We start from the raw sequence: 24,487 nt of genomic DNA on the forward strand, positions 1-24,487 counted from the left end.
AAGGTGGCGGGGGTGAGGCAGTGGGGGGAGGGGAGAGGTGGTGATAGGAGGTGTGAGGCGTGGGGAGGACACAGGAGAGGGGTGGGTGAGAGGCCAGGAGGAAAGGGGAGGAGGCGCTGGGGAGAAGCAGAAAGAGGAGAAGGTGGGACAGAAGGGGGCAATGAGTGAAGAAGGCAGTGGGGGGCGGGAGGGCAAAGAAGAGGAAGCAAGGAAAGGATACGTAGGGACAAAGGCAATGGGAGAGGACAGGAGGTGACAGACAGGTACCAGAGGTGGTGGTTGAGGACAAGGTGTGATGGGTAGAGAAAGGAGGTGATAGTCGAGGACAGGAGGTGATGGGTAAGGGCAGGAGGTAACAGTCAGGCACAGGAGGTGACAGGTAGAGAAAGGAGGTGATAGTCAGGGACAGGAGGTGATGGATAGAGAAAGGAGGTGACAGGTGAGGACAGGAGATGATGGGCAGAGAAAGGAGGTGATGGTTGGGGACAGGAGGTGATGGGTGGGCCACGTGCTAATGCATGGTCACAGGTGGTAATAGGAGGGAGCAGTGCTGGGGCAGGAAGAAGCAATGGGTGGGCAGGATGTGAGGGGCAGTTGAGAGCCCTGGCAGGGCCTGCACCCACCTGAGCAGCTGAACTCACTCTTCTGGACCTCGGCCACATTGAGGCCACGCAGGCTGGCAGGGCCCGAGCACTGGGTGAAGAGCCCGATGGTCGGCCGCTGCCTCAGCCACTGTGAAAGCCAGGCCAGGTGGCAGTCGCAGAACAGGTGGTTGGAGTGCAGGCGGCTACAGGAGGACACAGTAGCTCATAACCCACCTGGAACCCCAGCCCCTGCCCCAGGCAGGAGGTGAAGCCCCCATGCCGTGCTCAGCCCAAACACAGTCTACGTTCAGTCATCTCGCAGCTCAGCCCCAGCCTGGGGATTACCCACATCTATGTGAAGAGCCCCTTCGCCAGGCTCCGGGGCCTGCCTCTGGCCGGAGTGTGCCCAGCAAATGTCAGTTCACTTCACTAAGCCCACACAGAATCACCACCCCAAATCACCTAACACGTTTTCAAACACTAAAACCAGTCATCTGTTTCCCAAGGAAAAATCAGATATAGATGACATTGTATGCTCTGCAATTTTAGATCATCTTCCTCCCCCTCCCGGCTACTGAGCCCCCACCCTGGGCTGGCCTCTGGGGGTGCAGAGGAGAAGGCGCTCTGGTCCCTGCCCGCAGAAGCCTCCAGCTGCCTCCCCACCCACCCCTGCTGCTCCGTCCCCAGCGGCCCGTCGGGCACTGACTCACAAGGTCCGTAGCTTGGGCATGTGGTTGAAGCTGGACACAGGAATGGTGGTGATGTTGTTGTTGTTCAGGGTCCTAAAAGGGAGAGACCGGGGTCATTTAGCATCTGCCCAGCAGGAAGTTACATGGGACAGGGCCTCCGCTAACAAACGGAGGCTCGTGATCACGCCGGGTTCGGTGGTCTACCCTCAAGGTGAACCAGCGCCGGGCTGGACGTGGGGGTGGGGGGAGCGCTGCACAGAAGAGCATGAGACACCACCGCTCCTCCCCGCATGGGGAAAGCCCTGAGCTGGGACAGTGATTCTGAGCCACCGCACCACAGCCTGCAAGTCTGGCAGGACAGGGAGATGGAGCAGGGAGACTGCGAGGATGTGTCGCAGGCTCGGGCTGGCTTGGCTGAAAGGGTAGAGTTTAGGCAGAAGGAGAGGGGGGAGGCACTCCAGCCTCAAGTGTCAGAAACACCCCGAAGACACAGCCGCTCGCCCTGGGTTTCATCCCCAGCAGGTGAAGCCTGGGGCAGCTGTTGCAGGCAAGGCCCAGGAGCCGCGTTCTCCCCTCCTAGTGCTGTGATTCTAGCAGAGCGGAGAGCAACGCCTCTGCCCTGGGCCTGGAACCCACCCCCAGGTCCCCTGCCCCCTGTGCCCCCTGCCCCCGAGCCATGGCACACACATCAGCCAGGCTCCCCACACCCTCCTTCCTTTCCCACGTTCTACTTACAGCACCTCCAGCCCCCGCAGAGCCCGGAAGGCCCCTTCCTCGATGCAACTGATCTGGTTCTTGTCCAGCTGTCTGTGAAGCAAAGGAAGGCTGTAGAGAGGGGGGCACACTGCCGAAAACAGGGGTGTCCAAATGTTTTGATCAAGCATGCCATGAGTTTTAAAAAAGAGGCACTTCTCCAATCATTTGTTATGGACACATGTGGATCCAAATAGTAAATATTAATAACAGCTTAAATTTTTTTCTTATTTTCAGTTAAAACAATAAATATAAATAAAAGTTCTGTTATATTCCTCCACTCAACCTTGCATATTCCCAGGAGAGCAGGCACTCCTACCTCACATTTTGGAGCCCACCTAGAGGGTGCTGGCAGCTGAAAGGGAGAGAGTGTGACCTAGGAGTGGTGGCAGCTGGAGCTGGCAAACAGGTTTCAGCCTGCGAGCCAGAAGAGATTGCCTAGCGGTGGCTGCATGCAGTGCTGCTTTCAGAATAAACGGAAGCTGTGATTTGAGCTCATGGGGAAAGAATGCAGTGATCGATTACCAATGTCTGCCACAGGCATGACAAGGGGGTGTGACAAGCATGCCAGGGATTGCCATCCCTTCGGTAGTTAGACCTCAGGGAGGTGGTAAGCCTGGACCAGTATACATTTGAATAATAACAATAAACCATTACATTTAAATAGCACTTGACAAAGTATATATATTTCCATATCTCATTTAACCCTCAGAACAAGCCTGTGAAGTAAATATTACCTTCCCCATTTTCCAGAACAATATATTGAGGTTCAGTGAAGTTAACTGACTTACAGCAGCTTAAACAGTATGTAACTGGAAGAAAAGATTCCAGGCCAGCTCTCCCAATCCAAAGATGAGGGCACTGAAGGTCCATTGAATAAGTGGACCACATAATAAATTTAATAAATGGACCAAGAACAATCACCCATGCACCACAGTTCATGACACTCTTCAGCCCGGTCCCCAGGGTCCCCTGAGCATTTGCTTGGCTCTCACACAGAATTACACCAGAGGGAGAGGGAGGTATGCTGTTTCCTCCAACCCCAGATTGTTCCAGAAGGCACCAGCCATCTCAGAGCCCCAGTCTGCTCCCTGACTCCCTGGACCACACGGCTCAGGAGACACATGAGGCTGCTGCTGGGGAGGCCCAGGAGCCCTGCGCCCTTCCCCTCCCAGGCCTGCACTCACAAGTTTTTGAGGTCTGTGGCTCCACGGAAAGCTTTCCTGGGGATGGCCTGGATGGAGTTCTCACTCAAGTCCCTAGGAGGATGAAGCCAGAGGCAGAAAAACACGGTCAGAAGAGACTCCTCCAGAGCGCAAGGAGGAGTCAGGGAGGTCAGGTGAGCCAGACGGCACCCAGAGCAGTCACTGCTGCATCCCAGTGCTGGGACAGTGCCTGGCACACAGAAGCCACTGGGCAAGCATTTGCTGAATTAATTAATTAATTAGTTAGTTAATTAATGATGGAGCTGGAGAGTGGCTTCTGTCCAGCAGGGAGCTCGGTCCCTAGCCATCTCCCCTTCTCTGGGCAGAGGGATTATAGCTGGAGAAATCTGGTATAGCAGCGACCAGCCTTGCCAGACCCTAACCTGCCCACCAGACCTACAGAGGTCAGCTCAGCCCCCCATGGCACTGTGCAGGGACACAAAGAAGCAAGCTAAGAAGGGGCTTCCCGATGGGCCCACAGCACCCTGGCACGTCCATGGTGAGGGCACCTAGGACTTACACTGTGTTTTACTGATGAGGAAGCTGAGGCTCAGGAAGGAGACACAACTGGCTGCCAGATAACCCAACCAGCAGATGGCCAACCCAGGTCTTGAACTCCAGGCTGGGTCTGACTCCAAACCCATGCTGTTGGAGACTGCAGGCAGAGAGCCTGGGTGCACAGGGGGCCTGGAGCAGGCGGGGGGTTGGACCCAATGGTCAGATATATGCAATTCCCTGCAATGCCTCTTAGCTCATATCAGGACATCAACTAATGGGGAGGTGACGAAGGCCTCAGAGGTCCCCGCCCTCCCAGCTATGGGGCCGGCCCCACTCTGGGAACAGCACTGCAGCCAAGGCCAGCAGGGAAGAATGTCCCCACTTCCTCTCCTCTCCTCTCCTCTCCTCTCCTGCAGCACAGCCCTGTCTGCACACCCTTCTGCTCAGTCTTCACCTTGGTCGTTAGTGGCCTGTCTCTGGCTCCCCTGTTCAGTCTGTCAATGTTCCCAGAGACATCCCCTAAATGCCACTCATTTAGGCTGCTCCCAGAGTGGCCCCCAGCATCCCCAGTCACCACTGCCTGTCTGCTTTCCTTCTTTCAGGAATTCCCACCAACCCTATATGTCTTGAGAGGAAATGAGAGCATTTCAATCTCTAATAATGCCTAATATTTGTTGTCGTCTCTTCCTCACCTAGAAAGAGCTGCTTGAACACGGCATCCCCTGCCCAGTCTCTCCGCTTTATACAATAATTGCTACACTGTGGTATGCCCTGATGGCCTTATTCTCTCCATCTTGTTAAATGGGAGGCTGGCCCTGGTTAGGACGACCTGACAGGTAAATTACTGGATTTGGAGCAAGAGCTGTGCAGGCCACACGGGTGAACAAGAGAACTTCCTGCACTCGGAGGACTCAGGCTCACACTTGTTCCTCAGTAGCTAGGAGCCAAGGCAAATGTGGGACCCCACATGGAACAAACCTGCCTTGACGGAGTGCCTACAGGAACCGGCGACAGTGCCAGGCTTGCAAACATGTGCGCAGTCTGCCCGAGAGCACTCATACCCAGAGCAGGGCACGGAGGGGAAACTGGTGAATGTACCTTCACTCCTTCATTCCACAAATGTGGATCGATAGCTGACAACCTGCTGGGGATACCCCAAAGACTCGCTTTCACAGAGCATACCTGCCAGCTTACAATAATGGCTGGAAGATCAGAGTGTCGGAAGAGACAGGGAACCCAGAGGAGTGAGTGGGCAACTCCACCTGACGGGGAGAGGACAGTCTCTGAATGAGTCCAGTAGAGCCAAAGCTTACCTGACAGAAAAAGGAACCGAGGGAAGGGCATTCTAAGCAGTGGGAACAGCATGTGCAAAAGCCCAGAGGCAGGAAGGGACAAGGCAGGCTGGGAAAGGTCATGCACTTTGGTGTGGCTGCTGTGTGCATACGGGAGGTTGTGGTGGCTTTAAAATATGTCCACGAATCTTTGACATTCTTCCCTTCGAAAGGTGGAGCCTAATGCCCCTGCCCTCAATGGTGGGCAGGACTCAGTAACTCACTTCCAAAGAGTAGAATATGATGGAAATGGTGGTGGATAATTCCTGAGACTAGATCATGAAAGACACAGCAGTGTCCTCTTTGCTGTCTTGGATCACACTCTCTGGGAGAAACTGGCCACCGTGTCATGAGGACACTTAATGAAGCAGCTCTCTCTCGAGAGGCCCACAAGGAGAGGAGCTGAGACCTCCCGCTGGCAGCCAGCACGGGCTTGCCCGCCCGCACATGAGTGAGCCCTCGCGGACGTGCGTCCTCCAGCCCCATCAAGCCTGCAGAGGACGCAGCCCCAGCCAACATCTTGACTGCAGTCTCCTTAAAGACCCCACGCCAGAACCACCCAGCCTCCTACGGAGACTAGGAGATGGTGAACGTTTATTTTTCTTTGAAGCTGCTACATTTTGAGGTAATTGGTAATTGGTCAACAATCGATGACTCATTCGGGGGTGTTTGGGGGGAAGGAGTCTGAAGGCAGTGAGGACCCCGTGAAAGCCTTCGAGGAAGGGAGGGGCACGCTTAGACTTGATGGCAGTGAGCCGAAATGCGTTAGAGACTTGGCTGCCTCACTTCCCCTTCTGGGGCCTCAGTGTCCTCATTTGCCAAATTTGTAAGCTGGACCAGATGATTCCTAAATCTCCCCACCAGCATGGGCCCATCCACGTGCTGACCACTCCAAGACACATTGCTATGGTCTGAAGGTTTGTGTCCCTCTGCAAATTCATATGTTAAAACCTAAACTCCAGTGTGATGGTATGAGGATGTGGGGGCCTTGGGGAGGTGATTAGGTCATGACGAGATGAGTGCCCTTATAAAGAAGGCTCTAGAGATCTCCTTTGCCCCCTTCACCATGTGAGGACATAGTGAGAAGGCACCACCCATGAACCAGGAAGCAGGTTCTCACCAGACACCAAATCTTCCAGCACCTTCATCTTGGACTTCCCACCTCCAGAACTATGAGAAATAAATTTCTGTTGTTTATGAGCCACCCAGTCTATGGTTTTCTGTTATAGCAGCCCCAATGAACTAAGATACACAACAGGTGAGGCTCTTGGTTCTCTGGGGCATTCAAGACCCCAGGGAGAAAGTGAGGCAAAGCTGCCAAAGGTACGGCTCCTGAGAGCGGTGATGTGGTGAGAAGACAGTGACAGTCACCACCTCCTCCTACCCCCAGGCAATCAGGGAGATCAGAGTCTGCGAGGTGCGGGTAAGACAGAGGCAGGGAGGCCTGGAGACATGGAGACTTCTAGAGTCCGGAGGGTGGGGGCACACTGGAGGGGGGACCTCAGGAGGGACCCTGGTCTCGGCCCCAGCCAGCTGTTCACCCTTTGACCAAGCTCAGGAGGCAACTCTGGGCCAGCACTCACATCCATTATTCCATTTAATCCTCACCACAGCCTGCAAGGGAGGTTTTTTATTTGTATTGATTAGTTTATCGATTTAGACCCAACCTTGTTTCAGAAAGGCTTTACAGTGGCTTATGGGGATTTACAAAACAGCAAGAAAGCAGGAGTGAAAAATGGGGCAAAGAGAAGAAGAAAAATCAATGGCGGGCACTAAGAACGCACGCACCACATGACCCACACACCTGCCAGGCAGGGGCAGGGTGGGCTCTAAGCTCTCTGAGAGCCCATGTGAGAAGGGGAACGGGTCAGTTGGCAGCATCCACAGTCCGCGCATATGTTTAAAAGGATCAGTCTCTCAGGAGTATGACTGTTATGGCACCAAGAAGAGACAAGAATTTTCCCAGGGGCCTTTATAAAAAAATGACAGTGTGGCCTAATCAATAACACTAGATCCTTATAATAAATGGAGTTCAAGCATCTGTTTCTTAAAATAGTATCGCATCAAGTATGATTCAGGAAAAGCAATTCTGTGAGGACTCACACCAGGAGCTGAGTGCAGAAGAGAGGGAAGGAAGAGGCAGACCGAGGGGCAGGACCAGTCTGCACAAAGGCATGGAGACATGACAGCCTGGCACGAAAAGTCTAGCAGGCCAGGAAGGGTAACAGCTACACCAGAGAGGGGTGTGATCTGACAGTCTTTTAGACATTGCTCAGGGCACCAAAGCTTACAGAGGAAAGACACGGCCCCCAGGTGGCTGGTGGCAATGCTGACACTAAGAGCCAGTCATGAGAGGAGGGTCCAAAGGTGGGTATGGGCCCCTGCCAGCCCACCCACAGCAGGAAGCAGCTCATGTTCCTTAAATGAATCAAGGAAACTAAATTTCAGACCTCCAAACCAGAGGAAAACAGGCAAGCCTTGAAAGTCTCTAGAAAATTCATCATGCTGGCAGCAAAGGGGGTGGTGGTCTGAGCTCAGCAGTGAGAAAGATCTAGGTTCAATTCCTGCTTCTGCCACTTACAGCCATGGGTCTGAAGAAGCTACACACCTAGAGTTTCGGGTTCCCTATTTGTAAACTCAGCATAAAAATACTTACGACACAGGGTCTGCAGAAGATTTTGTGAGTTGATGTGTTTAGGCTACTGAACTGTACCTCCATGGAGCAACATTCAAGAAAGGCTGGCTCTCGTCCAGCCCGGAACACAGCTGGTCAATCCCTTTCCCAAGGTTTGGTGGTGGGGCGCCAGAGGCCCACCAGGGGGCGCCAGAAACCGTCTCTGGACTTGGATGTCACCCCAGCCGCCAAACCGAAACAAAGCTGTTCTCGTTTTTTTTGCCCCACTTGACTTCCTACCTGGTCAACACTTGTCTTTCCCAATCCTCTTTGAAATAAAGTTTATTGTCTCCACTGGCACCTGGTCTGCATGAAAACCTACAAAGCATCACCTACACCTTCCCCCATCACATTTTCCTAGCCCTGAGCATCCCTTATCTTCCCCAAACGTAACCATTTGTGCCCCGTCCTCCCCCGTGGGGACCTCGTCACAGCCTTGAAGTGAGGAGAATGGCCAGGGGTGTGTCAGGGCAGAATGAGACATCCTGAGAGAGGCCGTCCTGGGAGAAGGAATGTTCCAGCAAAGCTCAGAGCAGTGGGTAGCTCGATCCTGGCCAGGGAGAAGAGGAGCACACAGAGCCAGACAGGGGCTCAGAAAGAGGTCACACACAGGAGGGCGAAAAGGGACACCATGGCAGATGCCCAGAGCACTCAGCAGCAGAAGTGGGACAGCGCTGAGAGGTGACGTAGGCCTGGGACAGTCTGAGGGTAAGGTAGAGAGCCTGGATTTCTGACAAGTGCTCAGGCGATGCCGCTGCTTCTGGGCCAGGAGCACACGCTAGAGGCCAGGGTGTAGGGGAGAAAGCCCACAGCTGTGTCACCATAGAGACCTGGATTCAACAAGCCCTGCTTGCCCACTTAAATCATGCGGTCCTGAGAAAGTCACTTAGCCTCTCTGGCCTCAGTTTTCTCATCTGCAAAATGGGAGTGGAATGTGGCACTTACTTTGCAGGATCTAATGGAGAGGCACGGTGTGCTCGTCCCTGCCCATTACTTCTCCCGTGCTGACATCCCTTCAGTTCCTCACGCCCCTCCTGCCACAGCACTTTGCCATGTGCTGTTGCCTCTGCCTGATTCTTCTTGACTCTTCACCCGGTTCGCTCCTATTCATCCTTCACATCTCAGTCTACAGACACCTCTCCTGACCCCTGACTAGGCTGCTCTCTCTGTTCCAGGCTCCCAGGACCCCCTGCTCTTCCTTTTCAGCACCAATTCAGGACTGTAATGAAATGCACGTATATTGAATGCAACGAAAGGTGAACGGCCATCTCCCCCTCCAGACCGTAATCTCCTTAGGGCAGATAGTCTCCTGCGCTCCCCACTGTATCCTGCAGCCTGGTGCACTGCAGGAGCTCAGTACTTTTTAGCAGAATTGAACTAAAGTGGATCCTTATGTGATTTTCCCGCTCGAATTCCTCTGCAATTTCTTGATCAAAACAAGGAGTTAGGAGAGGCCGTGCAGCTGAGGGAGGAAGGCTGAGGGAGACCGGCTGGCTCTGCATCATGAGAGACCACAGGTCTTCACCTGTGCACTGGGGACACTTGTACCTGCTCTGCCTAACCGGCTGAAGATCCCGCAAGCCGAGGGCTCTGAAAGGCCAGGGAAGCACTGAACGAGCGCTTGTTGCTGATGGCGTTATATCAACCTACCTCATCCCCTCACACATCCTTACGGAATATTAATGGCCAGACACCTTCAGGTGGTTCCACGGCAGCACCAGCAGCCGCAGCAGGGGGGTTTGGGCAGCCACAGAGGAAAGTGAGCAACTGTCCTGGGACCCCACAAGGAAGAGAAGGCACTAGAGCTCCTGAGAGTCCACTCCAGTGGCTCGCAGTTAGGGTCTTGTAGGCAAAGATCTCCCATCCAGCCTGAACCCCATCAGCCAAGATCAAGGGCCCCAAGGAGGCAAGTGTCTACCAACAGCAGCCCGATCTGGGATCTGGGAGCATCCCGGCAACCCCAGTTGGCTGCCTTCCCTTGAAAAGAGGGGACAGCCAGTCCCACACCCTGACTTGGGCACCATCCCCAGGCGCCCCCGTTCCTGCCGCCTTCCTCCTGCGTGCTCTGCCAGGGCTGGGCGAGGTGGGGGCTGGGGAAGCCGAGGTCGGGACCCCATGTTCTCGCTGCTAATCCCCCTTCACGCTCTAACCTGATTGGTCCCTGCTGACAGACTGGCCTCTAAGGGGATTAGCAGGGCCCAGCCAGGGGCTGCTGGGCACCAGCCAAGGCTAGACTCGGCTCTGGGCTCCTGCCGCCTGCTCAGCCACCACACTGCAGAGCACAGGGCTGCGCTCCCTACCTTTCAAGTCACATGAGGGTCTGCACAGTCTAGCCCAGCTCCACACCCTGCTGCAGCCTGACTGGTCATCCTGAGCCTACCCAACACAGGGCCCAGCAGGAACGAGGGCAGCCCAAAGGTTCCAGGGCACCTCATGCAGGGCTTCTTAGTTAGTATACTATTGGATTAAGGATTCAGGCCCTGGAGTAGACACACCCATCAAGGGGCCTCATGCAAGTTTTCTCGAGCCTCAGTGTTCTCCTGGTAAAGTGGGAATAATTGTCATGTGCTTAACTGAGGCTCAGGGTGTTGCTGTCAGCCAGGCCTGGCAGAGTCGGCCACCACCGCTCATGCTTTTACAACTGTCTTTTGGGGGCTCTGTAGGGAGAGGGATGGAGGGTGAGTCAGGGCCTGGGGACCAGGAGGCTGAAGCTGAGGCTGCCTCTGCCACCAACCGGCTGCCTAAGCTCAGGCAAAACTAACCCAGTTAGTTCCCAGTGCCTGCAGCAACGCTGACCTCGATTACACGTGCCGCACACTCCACGTGCTGCTGGCAGCTGGTGACCAGCGCAGGGCAGCCTCACTGCTGTTACCAGTGAGCGACTGCCTGAGATTCCACAGCAGATTCTTTAGCAAGCAAGTCTCTGGCACCTGGACCAGCAGCATCAGCGACACCTGGGAGTCTGTCAGACATGCAGACTCTCCAGACCCACCTGCTGAATCCGAATATTAAAGTCTGAGACATGTTGCCTCAGACAGAGGGAAGTTTAAAAGTGTTTTAACGTCCCCAGCCAGTCCTAAAGCAAAAGCAAACCAGATTGTAGCCCCTGCACCCAGCCAGCATTTCAAAGTGAGGGCAGAGGTGCTGACTTCTCCTCTTTAGGGGAACCAAGTTGGGGAGACTTGGACGCAGACATCCCTGGCGTGTGGAGAGAGGAAACAGCGGCCACTGGCCTCACCTGAGGCATTCCACTGCCCACCTTCATGGAGAAGAGCGGAGGCACTCACAGGGTAGGGGAGCAGTGACCAGCCAACATATGTGCCCCCAGGCCCTCCCTACATTCCTGCTGGGGTCGAGGACAGAGGGGACACTGTCCAACTCTGCTCTTCACAGAGGCTGCCTGAGGGCATCCTTGAAGAGCAGGCTGTGATGATCGCTGATGAATCAGCTCCTGCACTCACAACACAGGGGAGCCTCGGCATCCCCAGCCTGGGCCAGGAGGTCAGCAGTCAGTGCTCAGATCCCTCCCCATGTCAGGGGGTGGGAGAAAGAGCCCCACGGCTGCCCTGTACCCCAGGGCCCTGCTGTAGGACACCCTTGCAGGAGGGAGGGCAGGACGCTGGATGCACACCCTCCTCTGAGCTGCTTTGGGGATCTGGCTGGACCACCCCTCCCTTGTCCTGTCCTTCAAGCCTCCTCTGGGATCCTAAGCCTCCCCTCTAGGAGAGGAATGAGTTCTGAAACCTCCCCACCTGCTATCCCCAGCCCATGGGACAATGTTCAAGTGCCCCAGATCCATGCTGTGTGGACTGGAGCATTGCATATGTGGGCAACTGTCTCCTAGTCAGGGATTAGGTTTAATTCACCTTCAAGGTGGGTTCCTAAGAGCACATGATGATAAGGACCCGAGTGTGATGCCTTGGACTTGGCCTCAACGTGGACACCAGGGCTTTGTCTGCTCAGCAATCTTGGGTGCTCCCAGGAGACTCAAACCGAAAGCTCACCAGTCTGCCGATTCTTATGTGAACTGTCGTTTCATCTTCTAGAAGTCAGGTTTGGCTAGGGGCAGATGAGACCAGGGAATAGTGTCAGAGGGACACCTGGTGAGGTGAAGAGGGGTCAGGTCCCATCACCACAAGCCCAGTTTCCTTTCATCTTGTCCCCTACCCTTCTTGTCAAAATATAGGGCAGAGACCTGGAGCTGCATCTGCCTCCTCCTCTGGGCCTGGCTGCTGTCCTGGAAGTGGAGAGTTCCCCTTGCTAATCCTGTGTGCTCTCTTCTCCTCCCCTGGCTGCCAGGAGTTGGGCCAGCTGGAGTTGGGAATGGGCCAGCAGACAAGCAAGCCTCCCCCAGGGGAGCGTCAGTGAGGGCAGAGCTAGACTGCAACGGAGCCAGGCAGCCTGGGTCCAAAACCAAGCCCAGCACCAATTGCTGCCTCTTTGGGCCTCAGTTTCCTCATGTGTAACATAAGCTTATAAGAGGATACTGGCATACAGTAGGTGATTATCAGTGGCATTGCTGGTAAGTCTTCACACTACCACCACTAACTGTGAGCGGTCTAGCTCTGTGACCCTGAAAAAATTACTGTCCCCTGTACTTTACCACCTCCCCCCTTCCTAAGGTGGTTACGAGATGCACAGAATTAAAGCTGCACATGCTCTGCCTTGAGACAGAGATCTTGAGATTTTTAAAAATGTTTAACAACTAACATTGTCCCAGGGAACCCCTGACATACAAACTCCTGCCGGTTGTTTTGGAGGCCAACACCGTGGATGGTGGTGGGGTTTGAGCTTTGCCCCTTATTCATTCCACTGACGTTTCCTGAGTATCCAGTGCTCTCCGGCCACTGTCGGCTGGAGAGACGCCCTCCCTCCCCTGCCCACCACGAAGCCGTAAGCCCTCCTGTGGCAGGCCCCCCTGCCTCCAGCACCACCAGAGTTAATGTTGCAGAAACCTCATTAGAAAGAGACGTTAAGTGGCCCTGGATGGCAGCATCATAAAACCACCCTGGGTAACATTTCCTTGCACCAGGCAGTTTGCTGTGCAGCTACCGAGCACCATCCCACAACAGAGACATCAGAGGAGAGGCACCCCCACAAAGCAACCCTCCTTTGGAAGCTGATGTCTGCCCTGCCAAGCAAAAGCAGCTCAGAGTCCCACTCAGCGGTGACACAGGAAACAGAACCAGCTCTGTCCTTGAATTCTACTGACAGTAAGTGGCCAGCATGGGTGCCAGGTGATAAGGGTAGACAAAGAAGCAGGAAGACATGGGTCCCCTTCATTCAAATGCCAGGGCAAGGCCCTCACTCTGCTCAACAGTCATGAGCTGAGCACTGAGACCCAGGAAGCCTCAGGTGTTCTGCTGAGTCCTGGGCAGGGATGCGAAGGGGAAGACAAGGCTCCCGTCCCTGACACCTACAACGAGCAGCTAGGACCAGTGACTTCAGAGGTTCCCAGCCCAGACACACAAGGAACGGGGGATGGACAGGGGAGGTGGTGACGGAGGACAAAGAATCAAAATATAGAGGAAAGAACATGAGCTTTGGAGCAAGATAACCCTGGATTTGACTCCAGTCTCCACCATTTACCGTCTGTGTGACCTCTGGCAAGTGACTTAACCTCTCCGGGTCTGGTTACTCATGCATAAAGGAGGGTTAACCACATCTCCTTTTTGCTGCACTGTAAGGATTACATACCACAGGCACCACTTACATAGAGCACAGAAACAGGCAAAAGTAATCCAAGAAGTGAGGATGGGGGTTGCCCTTGGGGGATTGTGATGTGCACCCAGAAAGTGGCACAAGGGCACATCTGGGTGCTTGTGATACTTCACTTTTTGATCTGGTGCTGGCTATATGAGTGTGGTCACCTCATGACAGTTGGGCGAGCTGCACCCTGGTGTATTTTTCTGTTTATAAAAAGTTTAAAATAAAGTTAATAATAAAGTTTTATAAAAAGTTAAAAATAAAAAGTTTTTAAAGATAACATGGGATGCACTGATTCCAGTGCCTGGTACTTTGTAGGCAGACAGCAAATGGCAGCACCCTCGTCCCTGATCCCTCACCAGAGAAGACAAGTGGAAAAAGATCTTCCAAGGTGACAAATACCCGAAGATGATGGCTCACAATTTGAAGCAGTGGGGAAATTCCCAGGGTGAGGGGACGCTGCACAGAGGACAGCACAGCAGAAACAATCCCCGCCACAAAGTGATGAGGGACTGGGACCAACTTCCAACAGACACAGCGGCAGAGGTGGGAAAATGGGCACTGTGAGGATGTGAGCACTTCACTATGCCAGCGTGAAGATGCTCCAATTCCAGGGTCTCTAATGCAGCGATGTGTGTCAGATGCCATGCCTCCCTGAAGGATGGGTACCGTGCCCTGCTCCAGGTCAGGCAGGGTGGGCAGAGCCGCTGGTGCTGCAGGGTGAGGACTTGGGGAGGCCTGGGCAGGAGCTGGGGGGAATGGGCTGATGGAACAGCCTTCAGATTAGGTCTGAATGCCTTTTCTGTCTTGTTTCAAGAAGGTAGTTCTAAGGATACATTATAAAATAGAATAAGAAAGTAGGAATCAGAGGAAGAACAAGAAAATAAGTCATAAATAAAACATCAAATGAGAGAGGCACATCCTGCAAAGGGTTGCATCTGAATGGCCCTGGGCTTCTCTCAGCCTCGCGGGCAGGGGAGACTAATGTCTTACACAATCTACCAAGTCTAAACATCAAAAAGCTGGTGCGAGGTATGGCCCACTGTGGTTCTAAAAACAAGCATGGAGGCCTCCCACGCATCTGCATGAAGAGGTGGCCATCAGAGGAAAAAGCAATACCCTCACCAATGTTCCCAGAGAGGCCAAAGGACGTTAGGACACCTCTTCTGAGTCACTTCTCCAGAGCCAAGTGACAGATCAGCCAATTCTCCAAAGGATCAATTTGCTAAATTTCCTTGTTTCCTTTAACAATTTGGTTTTAGTTGGGACATTTCCCATTTGCCTTCATAAAGGCCTGTTAAGCTACAAAAAATGATTGGATTGTATAATGTCGAATAAGCTAGTTATCCTGATTTGAGCATCACATATTGCACACAGGTATTGATATTCAACTCTGTTCCCCTACAGATATGTACAATCTACTATGTTACAATAAAAAAAATAATAAACTTTAAAAGGGGGGGGGGCTTTTAGGGACAGTTGGATTGCCCCTGCCTTGGCTCCCTGCAGTTGTGGGGAGAGGCTGGGGGCAGGTTCAGTAGTTGAATCACCAGGAGCCGGGCAGAGATAAATGGAACAGTTCTTAAAATGCTGTAATAAAGACAAACTGTGAACCAGTTGACTCACACCAAATAGTTAAAAGAAGTAAGTCAATTTGACAAATTGGTCATTTGACAAATTGGCCATTCAGTGAATTGACTTTTGGCAAATTGGCTTTTAGCAAAATGACATTTGGTAAATTGGTCTGCTTTTGACACAGCAATGCATTTCATGGGGCGATTGCTTATACACTCCCCATCTGGGCTCATGCCTGGCACCAGAGCAGATGGTTCGACCCCACACCATCTTCATACTGCTCTCTGCAGGACTGGCTTAAGCAGGGTGGATTTTAGAATATTCTGAGGAATGCACACACTGTACAGCATGCAGGCTGTCCTTCATACTCACTATCTTCCTCAGCTAAGCTCCCAGGCTCTGAAGGGCAGACTCTTTGGGTTCCCCCTGATAAGGATGAGGGGAGGATCTGGGAGTGGGCTGAGCAGGATTTAATGTGGTTTGGAAACGAGAGAACCAAGGAGAAGAGCAACAGGGCTGGGCAAGTAGAACCCAGGCTGTGCTGCTCACGGAAGGAACCAAGGTGCAGTGGCTGCCAGTCTGAGCTTCCCTAGGGAGAAGCTAGGAGCCCTGGCCGATGAGGCAGGACAGATAATGCCAGGACAGAAGTCTGACTTGAAGTCATGGCAGGAGCAGGCCACCAAGGAGTCCAACAGAGCATTACTGCATCCCTGGGGCATTTCCATTCCATTCCCCCTGGACCATTTCTTTTAGCAAAGACCAGGCCCATTATCCCCCAGTCTCCTGCAGAGCAATCACAGCCTGCAGGGTTCTTGGCCTCCAGGGTCTCTCAGAAGAAAAAGGGAGCATGAAGGATTGGAATGGCAAGAGGATAGCCTCCCCAGCACACCTATATCTCCTCACATCCCCCTCCACTCCCACACACAAGGATTCCCAAAGAGAATTAGGAGGTAGTTATGGAGACCCCTAACTACCTCCCAGGTGGCCAGAAACACAGAGCCCTGTCTGTTACAGGGGCAAAGAAGGTTTCCAGGTAGCTGAGGGTAACCTGCAGGTGGCCACAGCAACAAAAGCCCAGAGAAACTACTAGGAGCCGCTGTCTGGGGAGCTGTCCATGGTCCTGAACCCTTCAGGCAGCTCAGCTTCTGCTTGGGGTTAAAGACACACCTTGGATCCCAGCCTCCTTCAACCTTACCCATGTGGCCCGCACACCAGACCTTGTCTATTCAGCCGTTCTTTTCTTTTTCCCAAGTGCACAGAGATTCTGTTTCATAACACACACACAGAGGGTCAGGAGAGCACCATTACCCCTTCAGACTCTTAGGAGAGGCACATGCTGAGCACAATCCACATCTCCAAGCTACTTCTAGATGGGGTAAAGCTTGATCCTACCCCACTTCTCCAGGAATCAGACCTCCCACTGACTGGACACAGATCCAAGCACAGAGAGGCACTGAGAAGGCATCTGGGCACACCCCGAATCCCCGCACAAAAGCTGTTCACTTTAATCCTTAGGGCCATAATGATCATCACTGACTCTTGCTAACACACAGGTGTTATGGGTGATGATGATCATAATAGCTACATTTATTGAGCATTTATTATGTGCCTGACACTGAGATAGTTATCTTATATGTTTTATACACATTATCTCACTTAATCCTTAAAACAACCTCATGAGATACTCTCACCACTCCGGTGTGGGACATTGCTGTATGATGTTGATAGTGAAAGAGACTGTGCATGGGAGGGGAGCAGAGAGTATACAGGAACTCTAAAAAATAAAGTTTATGTTTTAAAAAGTACTCTCACCTTGCCTGTTTTCCAGATCATGAAGTCGAGGCATAGTAACTTTCCCAGGCTGCCCGGCTGCAAAGCCCACAAGCTAACCCACTCTGCTACACTGACTCAGCACATTAGAATCACCAAAGTGATGGATGGGTGGGTGGGGAGACATCTAGAAGCAGTGACACTTGACAGATGAACTCAGAGGGAGGAGGTGAAAACCTAAAAAGCAGAGTATGATAATGAGCATTCATAATGTTGACACTGAGTCATCAAAGAAAGGTTACGTTCAGGACCCTCTCTTCCAGAACTTAGAAAATTGTATAAGAAATTTTAGACATATTCTCATCAAAAATGGTGTAAGGTTCACATGTTTTCCCTGAGCAGTCAAGCTGTGGAGAGCAGAATGTTAGCCCCTATCAGGGGTGAGTACTTTCTGGGGACTTCTTGCCACCTTGGATTTCTACAAGTATCTCAGGAGCTGTCACTCTCTCCAAACCCTTTTGGATTTGAAAGATAAAGAGGCAAACTTTGGAATCCTGGGTTGAGGGCTTCAATCAAAAGTCAGGTACAGACATGCAGCCACATTTGAGCATGCCACCCTGGGCCTCTGAGAATGAAGGGACGGGAGTGGGCAGCTGGAGGGAGGATTCAAGGCCATCAGCCACGGGCTTCTCACAGGATCTCTGGCACACCCCATGGGCCACACCCAAGAGCCCCAGCAAAATGAGTGACACCAGGGCTCCTGCCCCCAGTCTTTGCCTACTTGTGGAAATGATGGCCAACTCTGAAAAACCTGGACAAGGAGGGTACCCAGACAGCTGGTGTGGGGGCTGTGGCCAGCATTTGGGAGAGACAGGCAGAGGGTGGGGGGCTCTGACCCCCAGTGTGGACACCAGAAACTATGTTCAGGGCTCAGGAGTTAGCATCCAAATTGGCCCAATTCCTGGTTCTCTAGAAAGGATGGAAACACTCTGCAACTTCTGGAGGCTGGCTCCAGCAGCTCTGCCCTGTCCCCGCCTCTCTCCTCACCCCCTACCTCTACTCCCCCAGCCCCCCCCCCAGAATGTCTGGTGCTGCCAGGCACCCTGCTGTTCCACCTCATTTCCTCCACACCCTAGACCAGGGGCCCCCACCTGTGGGCTGCAGAGCCTCGAGGGGCATACCGTGGCTGTGCTATCTGGCATCCTCATGCACCCCCAGCATTGTCTGCAGACTGAATGAGAATGTGGATGACCCCGGGATTCACCTCTGTGAGTCTTACTTTCCACATCTGTAAAATTAGATACATGGGTTGGCAGTTTGAGGCCCAATAAGTAGGAGCGATTGCTATTGCTCCTCTTCTCATACCTCCCATGTGGGTGCAGACACTACTGTGGATAAATACAACACAGGTTCAATTTAAAATACTGCTGGATTCATAAGGTCTTCTCCAAAAATATGGTGTTTTCTCAATCACTTCATAACTGTACCTAAGCTTTTTCTTCTTAGCACTTACCATAGTTTTAATCAATCAATTATTTATGAAATTATTTAATTAATGTTTATCTCCTTGATTAAATCACATATTCCAGGAGGGCAAGGGCCATGTGTTTTTACTTCATGCTTAGCAAAGAGGTGATATTTGATAAATATTTGATGGTTATATCTGGCTACTTAACAGGTCAAAACTAGCATTTGGGAGAGGTCTGTGATATTTCAAAATTAAAAAACAGCCCCCCATTCCCCCAAACTACACACCTGTTAAAATGTTCAAAATCCAGAACACAGACAACACTAAAAGCTGGCAAGGATGTGGTGCAACAGGAATTCTCATTCATTGTTGGTGGGAATGCAAAATGGTGCAGCCCCTTTGGAAGACAGTTTGCCAATTCCTTACAAAACTAAATATACTCTTACTATATGATCCAGTGCTCGTGCTCCTTGGTATTTACCCAAAGGAGTTGAAAACTTATGTCTATTCAGAAATCTGCACATGGATATTTATAGCAGCTTTATTCATAACTGACAAATCTTGGAAGCAACCAAGATGCCCTTCAGTAGGTGAATGGATAAATAAACTGCGGTATATGCAGACAATGCAATGTTATTACAGTGCTAAAAAGACATGAGCTACCAAGTGAAAAGACATGGAGGAAACTTAAATGCATATTGCTATGTGAAAGAAGCCAGTTTGAAAAGGTTACAGACAGTATGATTCCAACTATATGACATTCTGGAAAAGGCAAAACTATGAAGACAGTAAAAAGATCAGTGGTTGTTAGGGGCTGGGGGGAGAGAAATGAACAGGCATAGGACAGAGGATTTTTAGGGCAGTGAAACTACTCTGTATGATACTATAGTGGTGAATACATGTCATTACATATTTTCCAAACCCATGAAATGTATGACACCAAGAGGGAACCCTGATGTGAACAATGGACTCTAGGTGATAATGATGCGTCAATATAGATTCATTGATTATAATAAACATGCGACTCTGGTGGGGGATGTCAATAGTGGGGTAAGCTGTGCATATGTGGGAAGGGGTATATGGGAGCTCTGTACCTTCTGCTCAGTTTTGCTGTGAATCTAAAACTGCTCTAAAAAAATAAAGTCCATTAAAACAAACAAACAAATGGAACAGGTACAGTTCCCCCATGGGAACTGACCAGACTGGACAGGGGTATGAGGGTCCCTGTCACCACCACCCACACACACAGCTGTTGTTCCTCCATGGGGTCTGTTCTCTAGCAAATGGCAAAGGTCTCTGAACTTGGCCTAGACTGCCTCTGTGACAGTGTTGGGGTGGGATGGACTACAGCCCAGGAGGAAAAGTGGGCCGTCCCCTCCGGGTCCTCTCTTGCTCCTAGTCCACCTCACTGGTCCCTCCGCAGTCAACCTATATCCTCTGCTGTCTCCATCACTGCACCTGTCACATGGCATATCTTGGACTCTCTTGCCTCCTGATAACATTAACGACACACAGCTGTCGAGCAGGGTGCATCTGCCCTCTGCCTGTCACTAGGCTACGTCTACAAGTGGGCACAGCCACACCACCATGAACAGCAGGCTCACAAAGGCACAGATCTGATTCCAGCTTGGAGGGCCTGAGACCTCCACTGTGATCCTGTACTCCAACTCAAGTTTACCAGAGCTCTGTGCTGGGGGGAGTGTGTGGCAGTCACCCAGCCAACATTTCCCATTTTCTATCTTTCATAGTTTGAGAACAAAGCCTGTTTGCAGAACAAGCAGAAGATCCTGGCTTATCAAAGCGTGGTCAGAAGCTGGGCGGTACCGACATTAGTAAAACTGCGGAATCTCAGTCTGCACTCCATACCTGCTGACTCAGAATCTGCTTTTCACGAGGCGATTTCTATGCACATTCAAGGTGCAGAGAGCTGGACAGAGCAGCGGCTCTCAAACCTGGAGCACTCCCACCCCGGGAGCTTTAAAAACACTGACAGCTAGGCCCCACCCCAGAGATTCCAATTTCATTGATTGGGGGTGGAGCCTGGGCATTTACATTTTCAAGGCTCCCCAGGGGATTCCAATGTGCAGCTGAGGCTGAGAACTCCTATTCTACACACATGATCTCTGTCCCTGTCATCCCTGCTCCTCAGGCCCCTCCCATGTCCTTCCCTACCCAGTACCTCCCTTACAGTGCCACCTCCTTCTCCAACCCTCTCTCTCAGTATTCTCAATCCCCCAGGATGACTGGTGCTAACTAGGTGTTGAGGAAAGTTGGCCTGGATGAGTGGTCCATACTGATGGTAAATGACTGACAGCCCTGATTTCCTCGAGGTATGTCAGGAGGAGTCCTGACTCAGCCTGATCCATAATTGGTGACATCCGATCAGCCAGAGAATGTAAATGAAACACTTTGGGAAGAAAAGACTTCCCTGATCACTCTACATTAGCCTTTCCTATTCAACTAAACTTATTACACAAGAAAGAGTTGTCTACAGCACGAGTGAAAGTTTGCTACTAAATTCAGACAGTTGAGCAAAGACACCTGTGTGTTTATACGTACGGATGTGCACAACTTTGTCTCCTACTGACATTTTTGGTAGGAGGGAAAATGCAAAGCAGGGGAGTGAGTGACAAGTACATCTTTAGAAGCCAGAAGCAGGGGCGTGGGGCCAACACTGTGGATGGGAGGATGGGAAGGTCACCATGTCCACAAAAGGAATGAAGCACCACACAGGCCAGACCTTCGTGGTGACTCTGGTGTCAACAATGACCCTCCCCTCATCCTCATGGGTCACCCCTGGGAGGGTCCAGAGGCTAAGGGAGGGGAAAAGCTGGACCAAGTTTACTGATCGGATGAGCCGTGGAGGCCAGGACAGAAGCCAGAATCCCAGGCCACCACCCCCCGCCCCCTGCAGCCTGACAGTGCACCCTCGGCTGTGCCCTCAGGGGAGAAACTGCAGGAAAGCCCTGGCTGCAGCGGGGTGGGGAGCAGCAGTCAACTCCCAGGTGCAGGTGCTGCCACGTGGTGGACAGGCAAGGGAACCAGAGACAGAGAGACATGGAGACAGAGTCAGGAGCTGAGAGACCAACAAAGAGAAACAGGCAAAAAGAGATTGAAGAGGAAAGAGAAGCTACCTGAGAAAAAGACAAGGGGAATCAGACAAAAGACAGTGGGAGAAGCCAAGACTCCTGTGGTTGGAGATGAGACTCTGAGGCGGGAGACCCAGGACACTTGGTTCTCGCAGCAGTGAGTCCCCGTAGCACCTGACACCCAGCTTAGGTGCAAATGAAAAAGCACAGCGTGTGACTGCTGGGTTCCACCACTCTGGGTCCCTCTCTGGGCCGCCAGCAGGTGGGGATAATTGCCCATGGCTGGAGGTGTCAGATTTTGATGATGAGTGTGAAGCCTGCAGGTGACCTGCCTGCAGGGATGCATCCTGTGTGACTAATCACTGGCCAGAGGTGGGAATAGAGTTCTGGCCACTGCAGCCCATCCCAGAATCAAATCCTTGGGGAGGGGACAGAGGGAGTCCTGTCCTCACTCATGGCTGGGGAAGGAAGGCTTCTGGAGCAAGAAGGACGGGCAGCTCAGACGGCTGTAGGCTAGGGGTTCGAGGTCAGTAGGACAGGCTGTTGTCATGGCAGGTGGGGGCACTGCAGAATATGGTTCATGTTCTCCCTTGTACACCACAAATCCAACAAATGCCTTACATGTAAGTTAAGAGTGGAGCCTCCGGAGCCAGGCTGTCTGGGTTTGAATCTGGCTCTGCTTCTTACTAGCTGGGTGACTCTGAGCTTGTTACCTAACCTCTCTGTGCCTCGCTTTCTTCTTCTATATGATGGAAATAGTAAGTAATCATAGTGTCTAGGGGCTATGAAGATTTAATGGGTGAATACGGTAATGCATTCAGGCCAGTCCCTGCTGTGACACAGGTAGTGCCATGTGCTTATCGCACCACCCTGGTCATTGCTGTTCATCTCAGCACTCTACACGTTTAGCACTGGGCTAGTGACCCAGACAAGGGACGCCCATGCTTCCACGTGCTTCCTTTCTGGTGGGGGAGCCAAAAAGCCATCCAGATGATTTCAGATGATTTCAGAGATGGTGAGCACCATGAAGGAAATAGAACAGGGGGTCATGACAGAAGGGGACTGGGAAGGAGGGAGCTACTATGGTCAGGGTGGTCGGGTGGGCTTCCCCATTTGTCCAAGGAGAGATCAAACACCAAGAAGGAGGGAGCCATGCAGCATCCCGGGAACAGCATTTCAGGCACAGGAGACAGCAGGTGGAAAGGCTGTGAAGGAGGAATGAGCTTCAAGTGTCAGGAACAGAAAGACGGCCGAGCAGTGAGCGAGGGAGGAAATGCGCTGGAGATACCGGCAGGGAGAGACAAGGTCGTGGAGGGCCTTGGAGGGCATGGCCAGGACGCGGGTTAGACTCTGGGGAGTGTTAAGCAGGAGAGAGGCAGGACCTGACCGGGATTTCTCAAAGACAGCTGGCTGCTGGGAGGTGAGCGGATTCTGGGGTGTGCAGCAGGCAGAGGAAGCAGGAGTTGAGCCCTCTTGACAACCCTGGGAGACAGATTTTTTAGGATGAGGAAAGTGAGGCTCAGAGAGTGGCTGCGGGATGAAAAGGGATAGAGAAGGAAGAGTGACAGCTGTCGTTTATGGAGCGTCTATGGCACACCAGGCTCGCTTGCTTTCACTGGTGCTATTTTACAGAAGGGGTTTTAACCTGAGGCACCCAGCTGATGTTGGAGCGCTGCAGCCAGGGACAGCCGGCTCCAAAGCCCACGCCCTATGCACAGAGGCAGTGCTCTGCTAGTGCTGGGGGTAGCAAGCTGGTGGAAGTGCCCACTGCAATGGGGGCAGGTTCGTTCAATGTCAGAGTTGGCACGGGAGGAAAATGACTTTGTGATGTGCTTGAGGTCATTTACATAACTTGAAAAGACACCTACTTGTCCTACCAAATTTTTGTCCTACTGAAAGTTCACTCTGGGTTCATATATGCTGTCACTTGTCCCCATGACTCAGAATCTGTCTCTTGCAGAAGGCAAGCACTATCAGTTCAAAGCATGGATTTATTTTGACTTTTTTTCCACTTGACATGAACTTTGCAGCTGTGTCAGAAAACCAGTCAGTGTGGGTCTGTTCAGACATATCCCATGCATCATTCCTGCCACCTGCCCCCGGAAAGAGCTTCTCCTGATGTCTTATCAGGGAGCTAAGCCAGGGGCCTTAGGGAATTTACAGTTGTATGTCTCACTGTCTACCACTGTACTCTGTGAAGTCACACGTGAGCTTGTAGATTTCTGCGTGGTAGAGTTGAAAAGTATTACTGTCGGGTAGAAAAGATAATCATAAGGGTTACTTTATTGCCCTGTACAATATCAACCAACTCTGCATTTCACTTTGTAATTTTATTTCATTGTTCTCTGTCTCTCATTGATTATAAGCTCTCAGCTCCTCAGATTTTCCTTGAAACAACTTTACCATCCTGCTGGTTCTCTTATTAATGAGTTAAATAAATCTTTGGCACATAATCAATTTATATTTGTATAAGAGTGATTTTTCTAATTTTTTAGAAATTGTACTGTGAGAGTATTTTTATCTTCATTGTGCAGATGAGAACACCGGGGATCAGAGAAGCTAGTGAACTAGCTGAAGTGCACAGAGCCAGCAGGTGCACAGGCAGGATTTGGACCCCCGTCAGTTAGATGCCGAAGCCCCTGGTCCAACTGCCTTTGCAGTTCCCAAGTTGAAAGGGGCCTTAGGAATGATCTGAGCAAACTCCCATATTTTACAAGAGAGAACTAACTCTGAGACCAAGAGTGGCGAGAAGTCTTGCTCACAATCACACGCTGATAAGGGACAAAGGGTGACCTCCACTGAAAAGATGTTTCTATGCTAACTGTTGCCTCCTCTTCTTACATGTATCTCAGGTCTTTGCTTAATACAGGCCACCCACAAGGAGCAAGAAAGAGTGACCACCATACAATGAAATCTGTGAAATAAGGGGCTGCCTTCACTTTCTCGCTGCAGCAAGGGTTCTCTAGACAAGTCCCTCCTGAGACTGTCGAGCAGGGCTCTGAGCCAGGGTCCCCAGAGCTCTGGATGTCCAAGGATGGGCTGCCCAAGGTCTGTGCATCCCCCAAAACTGTGTGCAAATTTTGCATATGTGCATGGCACATCCAACTCTCTAAGGGATCTGTGACTCCAGAAAGGTTATGTACCC

The 24,487-nt window shown here is 51.8% G+C and overlaps 1 protein-coding gene across 1 annotated transcript in view; it reads right to left on the reverse strand.

The window, feature by feature from the left end:
- SLIT1 (slit guidance ligand 1) overlaps positions 1-24,487 on the reverse strand; it is a 168,415-nt gene that overhangs the window by 58,067 nt on the left and 85,861 nt on the right. The window contains exons 5-8 of the mRNA XM_063101886.1: positions 3,214-3,285; positions 2,009-2,080; positions 1,295-1,366; positions 624-787 (exon numbers count right to left, since the gene is read on the reverse strand). Of these exons, the coding sequence (XP_062957956.1) occupies positions 624-787; positions 1,295-1,366; positions 2,009-2,080; positions 3,214-3,285 (380 nt within the window). The remainder of the gene's footprint in view (positions 1-623; positions 788-1,294; positions 1,367-2,008; positions 2,081-3,213; positions 3,286-24,487) is intronic.

The sequence above is a fragment of the Cynocephalus volans genome, chromosome 7 (genome assembly GCF_027409185.1).
Source record: "Cynocephalus volans isolate mCynVol1 chromosome 7, mCynVol1.pri, whole genome shotgun sequence".
Taxonomy (NCBI): Eukaryota; Metazoa; Chordata; class Mammalia; order Dermoptera; family Cynocephalidae; genus Cynocephalus; species Cynocephalus volans.